We start from the raw sequence: 18,669 nt of genomic DNA on the forward strand, positions 1-18,669 counted from the left end.
GACAAAGGAAACGAAAGACTAAAATGCCCCTTGGGCTACAATAGAGACCAGGTACCCATAAGGGCAAAAACAGAAAACTAAAAGAAATAAAATAAACTATTACATAAAAAGACTCGAAATAAAACTCCTGATCGAGGTCGTTGATCTCCAGCGTCTATGATGGTACACGTGTCAAAATCGCTGACGATGTCCTCATCACCCTCGGTATACAAGCCTAAGCACTTTATCATATATTATCATACTTTCGTTGCATGTGAGGAAACCGTTTGACAGTTATTCTGAGGAAAACATTTTTATGTTATAATTTTGTTTTATTCATTTCGATTTTTGTTTGCTTTGGAGTTTGTTTGGGGATGTTTGCATACTAGTTTGAATGGAGTTTAGTTTTAAATTGTCCTAGTGTTCTCCTACTTATCTTTTCTTTCTAGTTTGCATACATCAAGTTTGGTATCAGAGCGAGTTAGCAAATCCTTGGTTGTTGAATCTTTTTCTTTAAAATCTAAGAAGGCTAATAATCCGGGGGATTGACAAAATATGATGCAACAGTTAGCGGATTTGTAAAATCAAATGATTGAAATGGCTAATACTCTTGGTAATCTAAATGTCAACCAACATAATGTTCAAACATCTGAAAGTGAAGAAAAAGTCCCTAGGAACCAAAATAGGAAACCAAAAAATTGGTATTATGGGATTAAAATAGATGTTCACAACATTGAAGGGAAATTACAACTTAACCAATTCCTCAAGTGGATTGAAAAAATGGATCAATTTTTTGACTGAAAAGAAATTCCTAAAAACAGAAAAGTAAAATTTGTAAGTTTAAAACTTACTGGTCATGCTCTTACGTGATGGAAAAACTTACAGAACAATAGACTTAGGCGTGTAAAAGAGAAAATACAAAACTGGGAACGAATGAAAGAAAGAATGAAGGGGAAATTCTTGTCATATGATCACGTACGAACACCTTTTCAAGAATTTAATAATTTGCGACAAGGAACTTAATCTGTGGAAGAATACACTGAAATGTTTAACAAACTTCAATCGAGAAATGATTTAGATGAATATGAAGAAAAGTTTGTCTTAAGATATATCAACGGCTTAAAATGGACAATCCAAGATCAATTAAGTTTGCACCATGTAATGAAAATTGATGAAGATTATCATATGGCTTTAAAAATTGAGAAACAACATCAAAGGGGAAACAATAAAATAACGGAAACATATAAGCGACAACCAACTGGCGGGGTTAAGAATCAATCTTCTCAAACATTGGGTGTGAAAATTAAGTCTTTTGAAAATCAAAATGTAGATAAAGGAAAGGTTATTATGGGGCCTAAACCTTCTGAACAACCTAGATTAATTGGGCCATGCTATAAATGTAGGCCTTATGATCATCTTTCTGCGGCTTCTAGAAAAAATAACCCTCCAAGAAACAATTTCATTGAAAATGATGAAGAGATAGAAGAAGAAGAATGAAATGAATCCGAACCTGAAAATGACATTGAATTAGAAAAAATTGATGTTGAGGGGGATGAAGGTGAGCAGCTTTTGGTAATCCGACAAGTCTTAACAACTAAAATTAAAAATGGAGATAGGTGGCTTAGGAGAAACATTTTCAAAACAACTTATACGGTAGAGGGAAAATTTTGTACTCTTATGATCGATAATGGAAGTTCGGAAAATTTTGTGTCATAACTAATAGTTGATAAGCTAAAGTTAAAATCCAAACCACTTGCCAAACCTTATAAAGGAAGGGGGTTGAAGTTCCTATAACAAAACATGTTCTGTCAACTTAACAATTAGGGGTTCTTTTAAGGATCAAGTTGTTTGTGATGTCATACCTCTTAAAGTTTGTCATATTTTTGTTGGGTCGTCATTGGCAATTTGATCACAAAATCATTCACAACGGAGAAAAGAACAATTATACTTTAATTCAAAATAATAAAGAGTTCACTTTCTATCCTCAAAAACTTGTGCCTGATTCGCCTGCCAAAAATAATAAGGTTGTCAAAATAAACATTCCTGAACTACTTCTGAACACAAATGACTTGAAACATTCTAAGGTAGCTTACATGATTTTGGGAAGGGAAACTGATTCAACTTTTCAAATTCCTAAACAAATTCAAACTTTAATTGATGAGTTTTCTGACATAACGCCTGAAGAATTGCCTATTGGTTTGTCTCTGATGCGAGATATTCAACATCAAATTGATTTAATACTTGGAGCTACTTTGCCTGATTTTCCCCATGACAGAATAAGTCCGATTGAGCATGATGAACTTTTTAAGCAAGTGACTGAATTGTTAGAAAAATGTTTGATGAAAGAAAGCTCAAGTCCCAGTGTTGTGCTTGCTTTATTAATTCCAAAAAAAGATAGAACGTGAAGAATGTGTGTGGATAATAGAGCAATAAATCAATGTTTAAAATTGTGTATTCAGGTATTGAGGCGTTTTTCATTCGTGAGGCGAGGCATAAGCCTCAAGGCGTTTTGAGTTGTAAGCCTCAAAATCAAAAGATTGCGTAAACATAAAATGATAAATTTTTTATATGCTAATGAATGAATAATATAAAACATAAAAAAACATAAGATATTAAGTGAAATCAAAATATCCCAATAATAAGACAAACTGAAATATAGTTCAACTCAAAATTCTATCTTTCCCAAATCTCAATATTCTTTTCATTAAAATATAATTTAAATTTCCAAAAATAAATAGCAATGACATATCACATAAGAACTCATAAGTCATAAGCACTGTCATCACTAAGGGGTTCTTAATTTGAATCATCATTATGATGAACTGCTCTCTCCCCTTCCAACTCTTCTATGGAGTCCAATGTCGGGCATTTACTTCAAGATTTATGTAAGTTTTAATATATATAGCGTGAGGCGTAAGCCTCATGCCAGTGAGGCGAGGCGGACCTCAACCAAGTTGAGGCGCAAGCCTCATAAAAAAACTCGAGGCATAAGCATCGAGGTGTTTTTTAATGGAATTGCGCAAAGGCGGGCCTCAAGGCGAGCCTCATATTGTGCAATTTTAAGCCATGCAAAAAATAAAATCACCATTAAATATCGATTTACTATTCCTAGACTGGATGACATGCTGGATATGTTAAGCAGTGCTAAAATATTTTCCAAAATTGATTTGAGAAGCAGGTATCACAAAATTAGAATAAGACCTTGGGATGAATGAAAAACTGTTTTTAAAACTAAAGATAATTTGTATGAATGACTTGTTATGCCATTTGGACTTTCTAATGGTCCGAGTACTTTTATGAGAACAATGAATCATATTTTGAGACCTTTTATTGTAAATTTTGTTGTGGTTTATTTCGACGATATTTTGATTTATAGCATTCACCCTTCTGAACACCTTAATAATGTGAGGGAAGTCTTGCAAACTCTAAGGGAACAAAAGTTGTACATCAATCTTAAAAAATGTTCATTCATGACTTTGAGCTTAATATTTTTGGGTTTCATTGTTTCTGCGGAGGGAATAAAGGTTGATCCGATAAAAATTGAGGCAATTCAAAGTTTGCCTACTCCTAAAAACATAAGTGAGGTGAGAGGATTTCATGGCTTGGCTTCTTTTTATTGAATGTTTATTAAGAACTTCCGTTCTCTGATTGCTCCTTTTACTGATTGTTTGAAAAAAAAAAAGGATATTTAGGTTGACAGCTCATACTGAACAAATATTTGAAATCATTAAGGCAAAAATGAATCAAGCTCCCATTCTTAGCTTGTCAAATTTTGAAACATTTTTTAAGTTGATTATGATGCTTCTCGTGTTAGTATTGATGTTGTGCTTAGTCAAGAGGGAAAACCTATTGCTTATTTTAGTTAAAAGTTGAATGATGCTCGATCCCAATATTCTACTTATGACTTGGAATTTTATGCTATTGTTCAAGCTTTAAAATTTTGGAGGTGTTATTTGATCCAAAGGGAATTTGTTTTAAATACTGATCACGAGGCTTTGCGATTTTTAGGCTCTCAAAATAATCTGAACAAGAGGCATGCTAAATGGATTTCTTTTTGCAAGAGTATACTTTTCATATTAAACATAAAACTAGTATGCTAAACAAGGTAGCTGATGCTTTAAGCAGGAGATTTCATTTGTTCATAACTGTTTACCCGATTATCACTTCTTTTGATTTTTTGAAAGATGCTTATGCAAATGATCCAGATTTTAAGAGTATTTGGGATTCTTGTCTTGTTTCTGGAGCTGATCTTTTTGCTCAATTTGTTATTCATCAAGGGTTTTTGTTTAAGGGATACAAACTTTGCATAACGAAAATTCTTTAAGAGAGCAACTTGTGCAAAAACTTCATAGTGGGGGATTGGGTGGATATTTTGGGCAAGGAAAAATTGTTTCCTTGGTTGAAGAAAAATATTTCTGACATCATATGAGAAAGCAAATTGCTAAGCTGGTAAAATAATGTAAAATCTGTTAGGCTTTTAAGGGAACTTCTCAAAATACTGTTTTGTATACTCCTCTTCCTATTCCAAATAAACCTTTGGAGGATATCTCAATGGATTTTGTTTTGGGGTTGCCTGTTACTGCTAGAAAGTTTGATTCTATTTTTGTGGTTGTGTATCACTTTAGCAAAATGGTACATTTTATTCCTTGTAAGAAAACTTATGATGCTAAAAATAAAAAATAAAAAATAAAAAACAAAAACAAATAATAAAAAAAAATAAAAAAACTTCTGATCCTTCATATATTGTTGACTTGTTCTTTAATGAAATTATTCGCCTTCATGATATTCCTCGCACTTTTACTTCGGATAGAAATACTAAATTTGGTCATTTTTTGGAGAACACTTTGGGCAAAATTAAGAACTACTCTTCAATTTAGTAGTGCTTATCATCGACAAACTGATTGGCAAACGGAAGTTGTCAATCGAATTTAGAAAATTTATTGAGATGCTTTGCTGGAGAAAAACCATCCCAATGGGATTTGATATTGCCCCAAGCTGAATTTGCATATAATAATTCTGTTAATTATTCCACTGGTAAAACTCCATTTGAGATTATTTATGGTCAACCTATACCTCACATTTTAGATAGAAATTGTTTGTCTATGTCTAATAAAATTAGTGCTGAAGCTTCTGAAACTTTTGATCATATCAAAACTATCCAACAACAAGTCCTTGAAAAACTCCGAATGGCTAATGTTAAATACAAATCTGCTGCTGACAAACATTGGAGGGAAGTTTATTTTAAAGAGGACTTGGTTATGGCTTACTTTCGTCGCCAAGAATTTCCTGTTGGTACTTTTGGGAAATTAAACAAGAAGAAATTTGGACCTTTTCGTGTTCTATGAAAATTGGGCACAAATGCTTATCTCTTGGATCTTCCGATTACTGTTGGCACTTCTCCTGTGTTTAATATTTCTTATCTTTATTTGTATGAAGGGATTCTGAAGATTATGTGAAAATTGAAACTTTGTCACTCTCCACATCAGTTTTAAATAATGATGAATAGGTTGAAGATGTTATTGATGTCAAAGTAACTAAAACTAGGCATGGCGAGCACATGAGGTTTTTGGCAAAATGGAAGAATCATCCTTATACTGACTGTACTTGGATGGATGCCAATGAGTTAAAAAATTGTCACCCGAATCTTCATAAGAATATTGTGGAAGCTTTCTCATCAGAAGATGAGATTCTCCCACCATGGGAGAATTGATGCAATTATAATTTGGTTTATTTTGTTTTGATGTAATTTGAACATTATCAGTTGTGTTTTATATTTTTTTAAGCTATCCAATGATGGAAGGAATCCAATGATCATGGTAGGATGTGCTTGGGCATGGCAAGGCTTGGGTTTGCTAGCATTTGGGTCCTTTTGTCCCTTGGGCTACTTGCTGTCTTTCGGTTTGGGCCTTGGCTGCTCTCGGATTGGGCTTTGGCTGCTTGGGTTTGAGCTAAAAAAGTTGGGTTTTTCTTGAGCTGATGTTTAGCTTATTATGTGGAGTAATTGCACTTCCTAGCTCATAAATTTGAAAAGGTACGTGGAGTGGAGCTTGTTTCTTCCCCTTCTTGTGTCTCCTTGGTTTCTTCTTTGTGAATTAAGGATGAGTGCTAGTTGCCTTTTCGGTTTTCTCCCCGGCTGCTTTCCCGTGGCTTTGCCTTTCCGTTTTCTGTGTTGGCTCTTTGGGTCCCTCCCTGGCTGTGTTCCCGTGGCTTCCTGGCTGTGTTCCCGTGGCTTCCTGGCTGTGTTCCCGTGGCTTCTCTTACTCGTTTCCTGTGCTGTTTTTTGGGAGCTGTTTTGTGATAACTTTTGCCTTTCCTCTTCACCTTACCTGATTGGTTTGGATGGAGGTTGGAGTTGGCTGTTTGGCTCCCCTTTCTCTCTTATAAATATGAAGTATTTTGTCTTAAGGAGGTTGATTAACTTGAGATAAGTTACTAAAACCTGAGGGTTTCTTCTCTTCTCTTGGAAAAGCTTGAGAGATTGTTCCATTTCTATCTTCTCTCCTCTATTTCGTCTTGGCTTCTAATCTCTTCTTCTCTACACAAGTTCCACTCCACCTGTATCCTTCTTCTTGAGCTATTTGGTGATGTTTGTTGGCTGATTTGGGAGACATTTGCAGGAGTTTGGTAGGAAGTTGGACCTTTTGCAATGGTGGACCCTCGGTTTGCAAGCCTAAGCACTTTATCATATATTATCCTACTTTCGTTGCATGTGAGGAAACCGTTTGACGGTTGCTCTGAGGATAGCATTTTTATGTTATAATTTTTGTTTCGTTCATTTCGACTTTTCGTTTGCTTTGGAGTTTGTTTGGAGATGTTTGCATACTAGTTTGAATGGAGTTTGATTTTAAATTGTCCTAGTGTTCTCCTAGTTGTCTTTTGTTTCTAGTTTGCCTGCATCATATTACATCAAGGATCAATTTTAAGCTTATACCTTTTTTTTTAGTAATCAATATTCTTATTAGACATTTGCAAGAGGATATACCCTGGTGCATGCTTTTTGTTGAACATATTATTCTTGTTGATAAAACTAGTGAGTGAGTTGAAGGATGATTTGAATTATGAAGGTCAACCTTAAAGTCTAATGGTTTTCGTTTGAGTAGATCTAAAATCAAATACATAGAGTGTAATTTTAGTAGTAATAGATCAAGTGAGGGTTTGTGACTTTGGGCAATAAAGTCATTAAAAGAGTTTAAGTTTTAGATATCTCAGGTCTATTGTTCAAAATGATAGTGAAATCGATGAGGATATTATTAATAAAATTAAGTTAGATGGTTGAAGTGGAGGAATGCATTGGGCTTGTTGTGTGATAGTAAAGTATCCTTCAAACTTAAGAGAAAATTCTATAAGATGATGGTGAAGCTTGCAATGCTTTATAGCACAGAATGTTGGCCATTAAAAGAGAAGCATAAAATTAAGTATTGTAGAGATGAGGATGCTTAGGTGGATGAGTAGCTTTACTATAAGAGATAGAATGTGAAACAAGTATATAGATGAAAAAGCTTGAGTAGCTCCAATGGAAAATAAAATTAGAGAGAGTCGCCTTAAAGGGTTTGGTCACATAAAATGTCGGCCTTTCGATGACCCAGTTAGGAGAGTAGATGTATTGTATTTGGCCTTTGTTAAGGACCAAAAAAAGACTTTGTAAGAAAGTATTAGAATTGGCCATTTTCATAATATTTAAATGACAATTTGACTCTTAACCAAACATAATAGAGAAAACTGATTCATGTTGTCAACCCCACGTCGTGGGATAAAGGCTTTATTTTGTTGTTGTTGTATTATCAATATTATTATTAATATTATTATCATTATATTTATTATTATTATTATTATCATCACTATCAATATTATTATCATTATCATTATTATGATTATGATTATTAGTATTATCATCATTTTTATTATTACCGTTATTAGTATTATCATCATTACCATTATTAGTGCTATCATCACTATTAGTATTACCATCATTAATATTATTATTATTATTATTATTACCATGATTATTATCCCATTATTAATATTATCATCATAGTGATACTAATATCATTATTATTATTATTATTATTATTATTATATAAAGTACCGAAAAAATATAAATTTGGAATAATAAATGCACACGAATAAACAAGTAGAGTATAACATACACACCTCGCTCAACCCTTGTGCAGCACCAGATCGTTCAACATTACTATTGTCAGACTTGAGTGTTTCCAATAACCAAGATACAAGATCTGGGAAGTTTTCCTCTCCCATTCCCCTGATTAGGGACCCGATAGCCCTAGCCGCAACAGCACGTACTTCTGGTATAGGATCAACCAAAACCTAAATTTCCATAAGAGAATTATGAAGACTTGATGAAACCATAAAAAATAAATGATGCAATACAAATGAACCATTTTAGTACATAAAAGCCAAATTTTAAGGTGAATCAAAGACAGTTAAATTGGGATATAAAGAAGCTAAACCAATTAAGTTTTCAAACCTTTTTACGCCAATTTTATGAATGGCCAACAACTCTCGTTTTATATTCAATTTATTTTATTAGGTTCAATTGAATAAAATTTGATAACATTAGGATTAAATTTGAACATTTGTTTGAATTAGATATTAGCAGATTTGCTTTCAAAATAATAGTAGTATCCATGTAATCTCTTTCCTATTAATAAGGGACCCATGGCTAACAATTGAATGATATAGATCATTGATGTCAGATTAAATGAATGCAAACTATTTGTAGCTAATTGCGTGCTCTCTGAGATCAAAATGGTATGCACAAATTACTCCAAATTGTGCATGCAGAGTCAATTCTACTCATTTTCCATCAGTCCCACTAATTGCAAAAGATCAAGATCCATACCTTCTTCACTTCAGGAAGTAGCAGCCCAATATACGGAATCATATCCTTTGGATCAGTTACTAAGGAACACATATTACCAACTATCTGAGCTGCCTTTTTCTTGGTTTCTGAACTCCTCTCCCTTAAGCCTCTATGGACAATGGGCACCAATAGTGCCAAAGACGGTGCATCTACTGAGTTGATAAAAGTTGTCTACAGAAATTAAACTAAACTAGAGTTGACATAGAGAAATTTCAGGGAAAAGCAACAAAAAATCCTTCAAGCACCCCAAACATACCTGGAGAAGAATGTCAAGAGAGTGCTTAGTATATTGATTAGGGTCACTGAGACCCGACAGAAGGGTAGGAACCAGAGCAGATATTTCTGGATTTTTTATCACACTTCCAACCTGAGAAAAGATAGAACTCTATTCAACTCAAAAGAAAAGGAGATCCGTGAGTAGCAATTAAAATAATCAAATACAACCTGCTGAAGAGCATCTTGCCCTGCCGATTGAACTTTTGGATGTGTGTCAGTAAGCACCTACAGTAATTCAAGCAAAACAAATAAAATATTGAATCATAATAGTGAAAATCAAAGAAACAATCTAGATTAAGAACAGCTGAAAACCTCCGTTAACTTGGGGACAATTGTGGGCAAGCACTGAGATAACTGTTGAGGAGCACAATATGCCATAGCACCAAGCAGTTGCACACTACTTTGTTTTGTTCGCCAGGCTTTGTCCTCTAGGCCCTATATTCCAATCAAATAGTTTAAGTTTCACAGAGCACCATGTAACATATATGATGAAGAGATAATAACTTCTAAAATTGCAGACTTTAGGTTAATATACTAATGTTAACGGGACAAAATGTTTCTCTCGCAAGTCGCAACATAAAAAAAAAACAATTTAAGATGAGCCAAAAGAGAGATAATGGCATAAGCAAGAAATAAAGAAATTTTGAAATTTCAAAATTGATAAACTTGAATAAGGGATAAAATATTAAGAAAAACGTAATAACATTGTAAATATGTGACAATAAATATATACATGTAAGAAACAAGGTGAATCAAATTTGAAACAAGGTGAACCGTACTACGGGCATAATCCTAACAAAAGAAATGGCTCCATGCGTAAGAAACATAAATAAAGTAGTGCTATCAAATTTGAACCAACATCAAATGAAGCACTTCGCAAGAATAAGTACAAGAGATTCAAAAAAGCCAACTCAAGTTGGAATAGAACTGTAGATAGTTCCGTCAATAACTGGAACATGAAGTATAATATAAATGGTAAATAATTTTCTAGGGTGACCGGAATTCTTGTATTTATATACTTGTGTAATGGGCTGGTGAGGAGATTTTTTTGAGTTTTGGGAGTTTCTCCTGCACAACGGCACTCGGTTCTCTTTCAATTAAAAGCAAAAAATCATTAGGTGGTATTAGAACAAAAAGACTGGACATGACCATGCCCTTGCGGCATCCATCGGAGCTGCCTTTGAGGAGATCTTCATCGTGAAAACATTGCTCAATTAAAACAAGTACAGCTTTTGGCTGGCTCAGCAATTGGCTGCTTTGCAGCCTCCACATCATCCACCTGCGTAGTTGTTGATTCAACTTTTAATCAGGTCGACTCGATTTCATTTAAAAAGAGTTAAATTGTAACTAAATTTCGACCTGAGACAATCAGATTAAATTAAATTTGACTTATTGATTCAAATTCCGCACATTTTTTTTGGCTTGAGTTAAAGTTCAAAACGATTAAATTTAATCAATCAATATTATTGTTTTATTTTATTTGATTCAACTTATTTTCATTAATACAAATTGAAATAGATCAAATTCAATAAAATCAACTCAATCGAATTGATTCAACTCATATTGACCCGATTCGAATCAAATTAAACTAACCGAGATGAAATTGACTCAACTTGGGTCAAATTAAACTAATCAAGACAAATTGAGCTCAAAAACCGAGAGGGCGACATGCTTGGATTTTCAAAAAAGGGCAGCAGAGGAAGCCGCTGGAGAGAAATGTACAAAAGATAAGGTGAAGGCAGGAAAGAGCATCAGTGTGTGAGCTTATACTGGTTTTTCGGATTTTAGGAGATTTTCAGGTTTTTAGGAGAAAAAGAGAAGAAGGCGACCAAGACCAAGAAAAATCGAGGGATTTTATTCTTTCTTGCGTCAGGTTTCTAGAAAAAACATGGGAGGGAAAGGCTACAAGAGGTGTCAGGAAGGAACTTTTATTTGGTCCGGTGAACGTACGTAGAGCTACGTCTGGTCGGCACTAAGATTGCATGCACAAAATGAGAAATACCGAGCAAATACTGAGCAATACCAATAATAACGAGAAATATCATTAGGTGAAGACGAAATACCGAGTTATACCAAAAAAAACCGAGAAAAACTCGGTATTTTTTGGTATAACTCGGTATAACTCGGTATTGGTCTTCTCAGAGCGGTATTCCACCATATTATCAAACAATACCTATCAATACCGATCAAATACCGAGCAAAAATTGAGTAACAAGCCTCTGACCGGATGTAGATCTACGTCCGGTCAGAGGACGTAATAATTGTTCGTCAGCAAGTGTCACGACCCGGCCCGGTTAGCTCGTATAGACGAGGCGGGAACGGAAATCGGACAGGCAAATAAACCATAACTTCTAAAACTTTTTAAATACATAAAGTATAACTGTAAGGACTTCAAACACGTAGGAAACAAGCGCCACTAATCTTCATATAAACAAATCTAGCAATTTATATAACATATATGTACAAAGGTGGCAAAACAAAAAAATCTAACCAACAAGATTCAGCCACCCAAAACAATCTAAACTAACAAAACAACAAAAGAGACAAGTGGGACCTGTCACCCGGTATACGACGGCTGTAAGTGAACCTTGGGTGGTCAGCCATCTCTCGCAGCGGTTTCTCCTGAAAATTTCCCAAAACTAGGGAATGAGCTACGCTCAGTAATTGACAATATGGCTAAAGTTGGTGAACATGTGAAATTTAAAACTACAAAACGACTCATGAACTAGTAGATATCTTAATGCATGTGAACCATGATATGCTTGCCTTTAACATAAAGTAAGAGTGCTTGACATTAGAGAGCATTAAATACTTGCATATGTGTTATTTCATAATGCATACATCCGTCCCGGAGTACCGAATTGTACTGATCAGGTACACATCGTTTATCGCCATTCATTTTCATTTCATTATGTATTGCCTCAAATGCCGTCTTTGCTCAAAGAGCCACTTCTTGGTACTCCGTCATCAACATACAAGCAATATAGCATGAATATGATAGGAAGCTTTCATGTGACAATCTATAACCATTGCATGACTATAATAAGATGATTTCAACCATGATAAAATACTTCCATAATATACTAAATAACCCTTTCATGCTTTGACATAAGAAACATAATTATTTCGTGGCTTTGATATAAAGGCTTTTTACACATGTGCCCTTAACTTATTTAATTCTCTTTAAGGTTCTTAGGGGTAATATAGGAAGTTTTGCCAAAATTTACTTAAACTATCTTCGGCAATTTTTATCTTCAAAACTGAGCGAAATTTGGTATAAGTTCTTTATACCGTTTCACTCGAAATTTCGAGACGAATCTAATGAAATTTAATTCGTCAATTTTCAACGATATCGAAATTTCACTTAAATTCATCGCGGCGCATTGATATGCGTGCGACGCACTCAAATGACGAATTTCGGGTTTTACAGCAAGGGCTAATGCAATCAAAAATTTGGGAGAGAGCGCCAAATTTTTTATCACAAAAAACAACTCTTTCTAGATAATAAAAACTTACATAAACTCACAGAAACTAGACAATTTCTGATTTTCAAAACAAAACACAAACTTCACTTTATAAAATAAAAAGACTTACAAACAAAGACTCTTACAAACTTTGACTTTCAACATAACATGACATTACAAATTTATGACATGAAAATGACACCTAAAGAAGCTTTCCATCCGTTGCTTTGAGAAGAAGGATACAGGTGGAATGAAACTTATGGAGAGACGAAAGAGGTTAGAAGCCCAAGAAGAAAGAGGAGAAGCTCGCAAGTTTTCCTAGAGGAGAAGGAAGAGAGGTTGGACAAAGCTCGCAAGATTTTCCAAGCAAACCCGCAGGTTATGGCTTCCAAAAATAACTCACATATTAATCACTAATCATCCAAAAACATCTCCTATTTATAGACAAAAAGAGGGAATACAAACAACCACTAAAATTCTTCAAATACTAAATTAAATGAGGGAAATGATAAGCCAACAGCCACTTCATAATATTCCCAATTCTTCATAGGAAACAAAGCACCAAAGCCACGAAAAAGCCCCCAACAGCCACGAGAAAACAGCCCAGGGGGAACCCGAAGAGGCAGCCGCAAAAACCAAGGATGTCCGCACGGAACCGAGGCACCAAGGCACAGGGAAATCACCCAGCACAGCCAACCGTGGGAACCAAGGAGCCAAGGCACGGGAACCCATGGGACAACTCAGAATTTTAAGAGGTAAAGGGGAGGAGAAGAGACAAGATTAATGAGCTACCAATAAATTAATTTATGAACTAAAAACATAGCTCATAATGAGCTAACTCTTAGTTCAATAAATGAACTAAAAATCAGCTCATAATGAGCTAAATTTCAGCTCAAAAATTAATGAATTAGCAAGCTCAAGGGAAGTCAAAACACAAATTTTTTGATTAGTTTTGACCCCTCCTGCCTACATCAGACTCCCCTACTTGAAAAACTCATCTCCCGATGAGCCGCTTTTAGTTTTCTTCTGAGGAGGTGAAGATGGTGCATCCAGCTCCTGAATCTTTTCTTCATATTTTTTCAGAATTTCTTCTCGTACTTGCAAAAACTGATCTTGTAAACGTTGTTTCTTCTCCATGTATCTCTCTGTACACAAATGCATCCATGAATGAAGTTTGTATAGCTCATATTGCAGGGGATTTATTGAATCAGACGGAATCTATCTATTCATTGGACTTTGAACTTCAGAATCTTCCAGTTTGCTTTCTCCTTTGACTGAATCAATCTTTTTTGTCTTTTTCCATTTTTTTTAAAAGACTCAACAAAACAAGACTCACAAGACTCACACAATAACTACTATGACCTACCAAGACTCACTAAAACTCACAAACAAAACAACTTATGACATCAAGACACATAAAACTTGCTATGACTCATCCAGACTTACTTGACAAACCAACTCATAAACCTAGGACTACCTAACTTGCTCTGATACCAAATTTGATGTAAGCAAAAATTTGGGAAGGGGCCCCAATTTTTATCACAAAATAAAAACACTTTCTAGATAATAAAAACTTACATGAACTCACAAAAATTAGACAAATAGACAAAACAAACTTTTTATAAGATAAAAAACTATTACAACTTGGACACTTACAAATGACTCAAACAAGACACCTTACAAACAACACTTACAATCTTCAAGACTAAACTTATATAATAAAAACCTAAACTTGCTTTGCCTTGAGAAGAATGATACATGTGGAATGAAACTTGCGGAGAGACAAAAGAGATTAGAAGCTCGAGAAGAAAGAAGAGAAGCTCGCAAGCTTTCCTAGAGGAGAAGGAAGAGAGATTGGACAAAGCTTGCAAGCTTTTCCAAAGAGGGAAGGAAGGAGGAGTTGGACAAAGTTCTGATACCAAATTTGATGTAAGCAAAAATTTGGGTAGTCACAAAAAAACAAAAACTTCCTATATAAAAGAGATATAGAAAATACTAAAGAAATACACCAAATTCTCAAAAGATACAAAATAAGAAACAAAGACATTTTTATAATATTAGAAAAGGACTCTTACAACTCTTGAACACAAACACCTTACAAATACTTTACTAACTTGGACACAAACAAACCTAAAGGAGCTTCATTCCATTAGAACAAGGATACAGGTGAGGTGGCATTTGCGGCGAGAAGAAAAAGGTTAGAAGCCAAGAAGAAGGGTGGAGAAGCTCGAAAGCCTTCCAAAGAAGAAGAAGTGGACAAAGCTCGCAAGCTTTTCCAAGCAAACCCGCAGGTTATGGCTTCCAAAAATCACTCACATAAGCTCTTATAAACTTCCTTAAAACATCATAAAACATCTTCTATATATAGGCATGAGAAGGGAAACCAAACAGCCTCAAAATCTCTTCAAATACCTTAATTAAATGAGGGAAATGAAAAGCCAACAGCCACTTCATAATATACCCAATTCTTCACAGGAAACAAAGCACCAAAACCATGGAAATGCCCCCAGCAACCACGGGAAAACAGCCCAGCCTAGGACCCAAAGAGGCAGCCGCAGGAACAAAAGAGGCCCGCACGGAACCGAGGAACCAAGGCACGGGAAAACCACCCAGCACAAAAAACTAATAGTCAACCACGGAAACCCACGGGACAAAGGCACGGAAACAGCCAGCCAGCATAGGAACCAAAGGGACAAGCTCAGAATTTTAAGAAGAAAAGGGGAGGAGAAGAGACAAGATTAATGAGCTACTAATAAACTAATATATGAACTAAAAACATAACTCATAATGAGCTAACTTTTAGTTCAATAAATGAAATAAAAAACCAGCTCATAATGAGCTAAATTTCAGCTCAAAAATTAATGAGCAAGCAAGCTCAAGGGAAGTCAAAACTCACAATTTTTATCTTGTTTTGACCCCCCCCATTGGGTTAGGTTTTTCCCCCCCCCCCCCCCCCCTCGCCTACATCAAGGGCTCATAGAGAGGCTTTCTATGGCTTGTTCTTATGCATTTAGTGTTTCAGAGAGCACCGGGCGAAGTGGAGGAGCTGGCTTCTATGAGGAATTTGGCTAAGAGAAAACAAGAACTAATAGTGTCTATGTTGCAGTCCATCTCTCCACCTTGATTATTCCTTATTCTTACCAGACAACTTTCGAGGCTAAAATTAACTCCGGTAAGGCACTGCTGGTAAACCCAAAACAAACCAAATAGCACAAGCAACTGTCTACGCTCTTATAAAAAATAATAATAATAAAAAAAAAACTGTCTATGCTCTTATGATCTGGAAGAAGATAGATGACAGCTGGACAACCCCAATTAGTTCCTAAGAGTTGTGAAGGTGGTTGACAGCAGCTGGACAGCCACGTTTGGCAGCTAAATGGGCGTAACACTTCTTGCATCTGGAAAAACAAACAAGAACAACAATTCTGCAGCCTGGACGGAACGACCAGTTCTTTTTGGGTCTGGAATGGGCATAGCAGCACCTTGCATTCTTGATGAAGGTTGCAGCAGCTCATCTGCAGGAAGACAAGGCGGACAGCTTCTATTGCGGCAAAGGGCAGGACGGTAGGGAATAAGGCTCTCTGGCTGATATGGAATGGAGGGGGAAGGCAGCCACCATCTAGAATTCCACGATACAAAATGCAAGAACAGAGAAAACAAATCTCTGGAAATTTATTTCTTATAAAAAAACTAAGATACAATTGGAGGAAGATCTATTTATAAGAATTTAACCCCTTATGAAGTAGGAAAAAGTTTCAGTTTTTTTTTTTATTGGGCATTTAATAGTGGGCTGAATTTCTCTTAAAGGGTTTGGCCCATTTTTCCCTTTCTTTGGCTGCTTGGTGTCTTGATTATCTCAGCTGAAGTGGGGTTGCTTCGGTTTCCTATTTGGGGGCTGGCTGTTGGTGTTTTGGCAGCTTGGTTCCTGGGCTGATTGTGCCTCTTTCTTGGTGTTATCCTATAAATTTTGGCTGTTTGGTTGCTGGATTAGTCGTGCCTCTTTCTTGGTGATTTCTCATAAATTACGGCGGCACCTTTTCGGGGACCGGCTGTTGGTTATTTGGGCCGTTTGGATCCTGAGCTGGCTGTTTGGTTCCTGGGCTGGTCATGCCTCTCTCTTGGGTATTTCCCATGCTTTGGCTGCTCCCATTGGAGGCTTAGGGCGGCGCCTTTTTGGGGACTGTTTGTATTCTTTTTCCCTATTTATAGGGGCTGTTTTATGAGGAAAAAAAGAGGAGTTATGTGATAACTTTTGGAGCATGAACATGCGGGTTTGGAATAGCTTGCGAGCAATTGTCTTCTACCTCCCTCTCTCTTATAATTCGTCTCGGTTTCTAATCACTTTCTTCTCTCCATAGTATCCCTTCCAATTGTATCTTTCTTCTCTAAAACTATTGTAAGTTTTAAGTTTTGTCGTATCATGTTTTATTGAAAGTTTAAGTGTCATTGTGTTCTTTCTATTAGAAGTTGTAAGCGTTGTTGTGTTTTGTTTTATTCTAGTGTTCCATTTAATGTAAGTATGAAGCGGTTAAACTTCAAGGTTTTCTTTAAGCTATATTGTAAGGAGTTTTTTTTTTCTTTTTGGCAATCTTTTAGTGTCTTGAATTTACAACCTTAGCATCTCTTTATTTTTGTAAATTTTGGTTACATCACCTTATGACTAGGATAAGATAAGAGTCCATCCTATTGATGACTAACAAAATTACCAATATGTTATGTGTAGAATCTGATTGCGTTGATCAATCTGGTTGTTCAGTTGTCTCAGACCTCAAAGCTTGTCTTGTTCGTTGGGGGAGTGTGTAGGTTTACCCCTACTTGGGTTCAGGTGTTGTGTACTCGAGCGCCCCGGTTCTATGTTATCGAGCGCCCCAGTATTGAACGACAGAGACCAGAGTGCCGCAGCGGTATAGATACGACGCTGCAGCGGTGCAAGACAGAGGCTTGAGCTCCGCAGCACCCCAAACTGGTGCCGCAGCGCTGCGAGACGGGCTGGACGATTTTCTTTCTCATTTTTCTGAAGGGTTGAATCTCTTGGGGTTATTTTATTTGGCATTCTCTTGTATTTTGAGGATGTAAACTTCAAAAACTGTGCATCTGAAAAGAGAATCAAGGAGAGTGACAGAGAAAAGATATTTGTACTTATTTCTCCATATTTTCATAGTGGATTTCGAGCGCCCTGGTGTTTTGTTATCGAGCATCCCAGCATTGAATGACAGAGAGCAGAGAGCCGCAGTGTTATAGATAAGGCGTTGCAGCAGTGCAAGACAAATGCTTGAGAACCACAGCGCCCCAAACTTGTGCCACAGCACCGCAAGGACTAGACATTTTTCTTTCTCATTTTTCTAAAGGATTGTCTCTTGGGGTTATTTTACTTGGCTTTCTCATGTATTTGGAGGATATAAACATCAAAAACTATGCATGTGAGAAGAGAAACAAGGAGAGTGTGAGAGAGAAAAGAGATTTGTTATTATTTCTCCATTTTTTCATAGTGATTTCTTGGTGTGGTGTGGCTCCATGATTTTTTCCCTATTTTGAATTTTTCCACGTTAAATCCTGATGTCCTTTACTTTTCTGATGCTTTTACTGCTTGTTTAGTCATTGTGATTTTTACTCCAAATCTCCCCAACACAATAGAGTAAAATATTAAAAAAAATCCAAATTGGGTTGATTGTTGAACTGGTTGACTGAACCAACCGGTCTTACTAGTACCGACGCCATTCTCCCTTACCATGAGAGGCTTCAAGAAAATCTAAAGTCGCAACTGTTAGATTAAACCTTGGACATTTGCTGGTGGTATGTGCTGCTCCGAATCAACAACCAAATTCAACCTGTGATCAGTTTCCTTACAAGTTTGTATGAAGGGACTTCGGCATCATTTCAGGACTGGGTTTTGTTCGTTCAATTTATTCTTCTGAAGGTAGCAGTACCACTAATTGACCTTCTTTGTAGGAGTAGGTGTTATGGAACCCATCATGTTTAGTCCGTCAATTGTATTGCAAAAGTTGTCCCACAAGAAGATGACGAGAATGTAACATTACTAAAGTATTCATGTTTAAATTTATTTATTTG

General features: G+C 35.9%; 1 protein-coding gene across 1 annotated transcript in view; it reads right to left on the reverse strand.

Annotated features, from left to right (window-relative positions):
- The window catches only part of LOC110092167 (protein ILITYHIA), a 144,098-nt gene that overhangs the window by 40,539 nt on the left and 84,890 nt on the right, over window positions 1-18,669 (reverse strand). The window contains exons 31-35 of the mRNA XM_028695700.1: window positions 9,449-9,571; window positions 9,305-9,361; window positions 9,117-9,227; window positions 8,840-9,031; window positions 8,131-8,304 (exon numbers count right to left, since the gene is read on the reverse strand). Of these exons, the coding sequence (XP_028551533.1) occupies window positions 8,131-8,304; window positions 8,840-9,031; window positions 9,117-9,227; window positions 9,305-9,361; window positions 9,449-9,571 (657 nt within the window). The remainder of the gene's footprint in view (window positions 1-8,130; window positions 8,305-8,839; window positions 9,032-9,116; window positions 9,228-9,304; window positions 9,362-9,448; window positions 9,572-18,669) is intronic.

This window comes from Dendrobium catenatum, unplaced genomic scaffold (genome assembly GCF_001605985.2).
Source record: "Dendrobium catenatum unplaced genomic scaffold, ASM160598v2 fragScaff_scaffold_665, whole genome shotgun sequence".
Classification (NCBI taxonomy): domain Eukaryota; kingdom Viridiplantae; phylum Streptophyta; class Magnoliopsida; order Asparagales; family Orchidaceae; genus Dendrobium; species Dendrobium catenatum.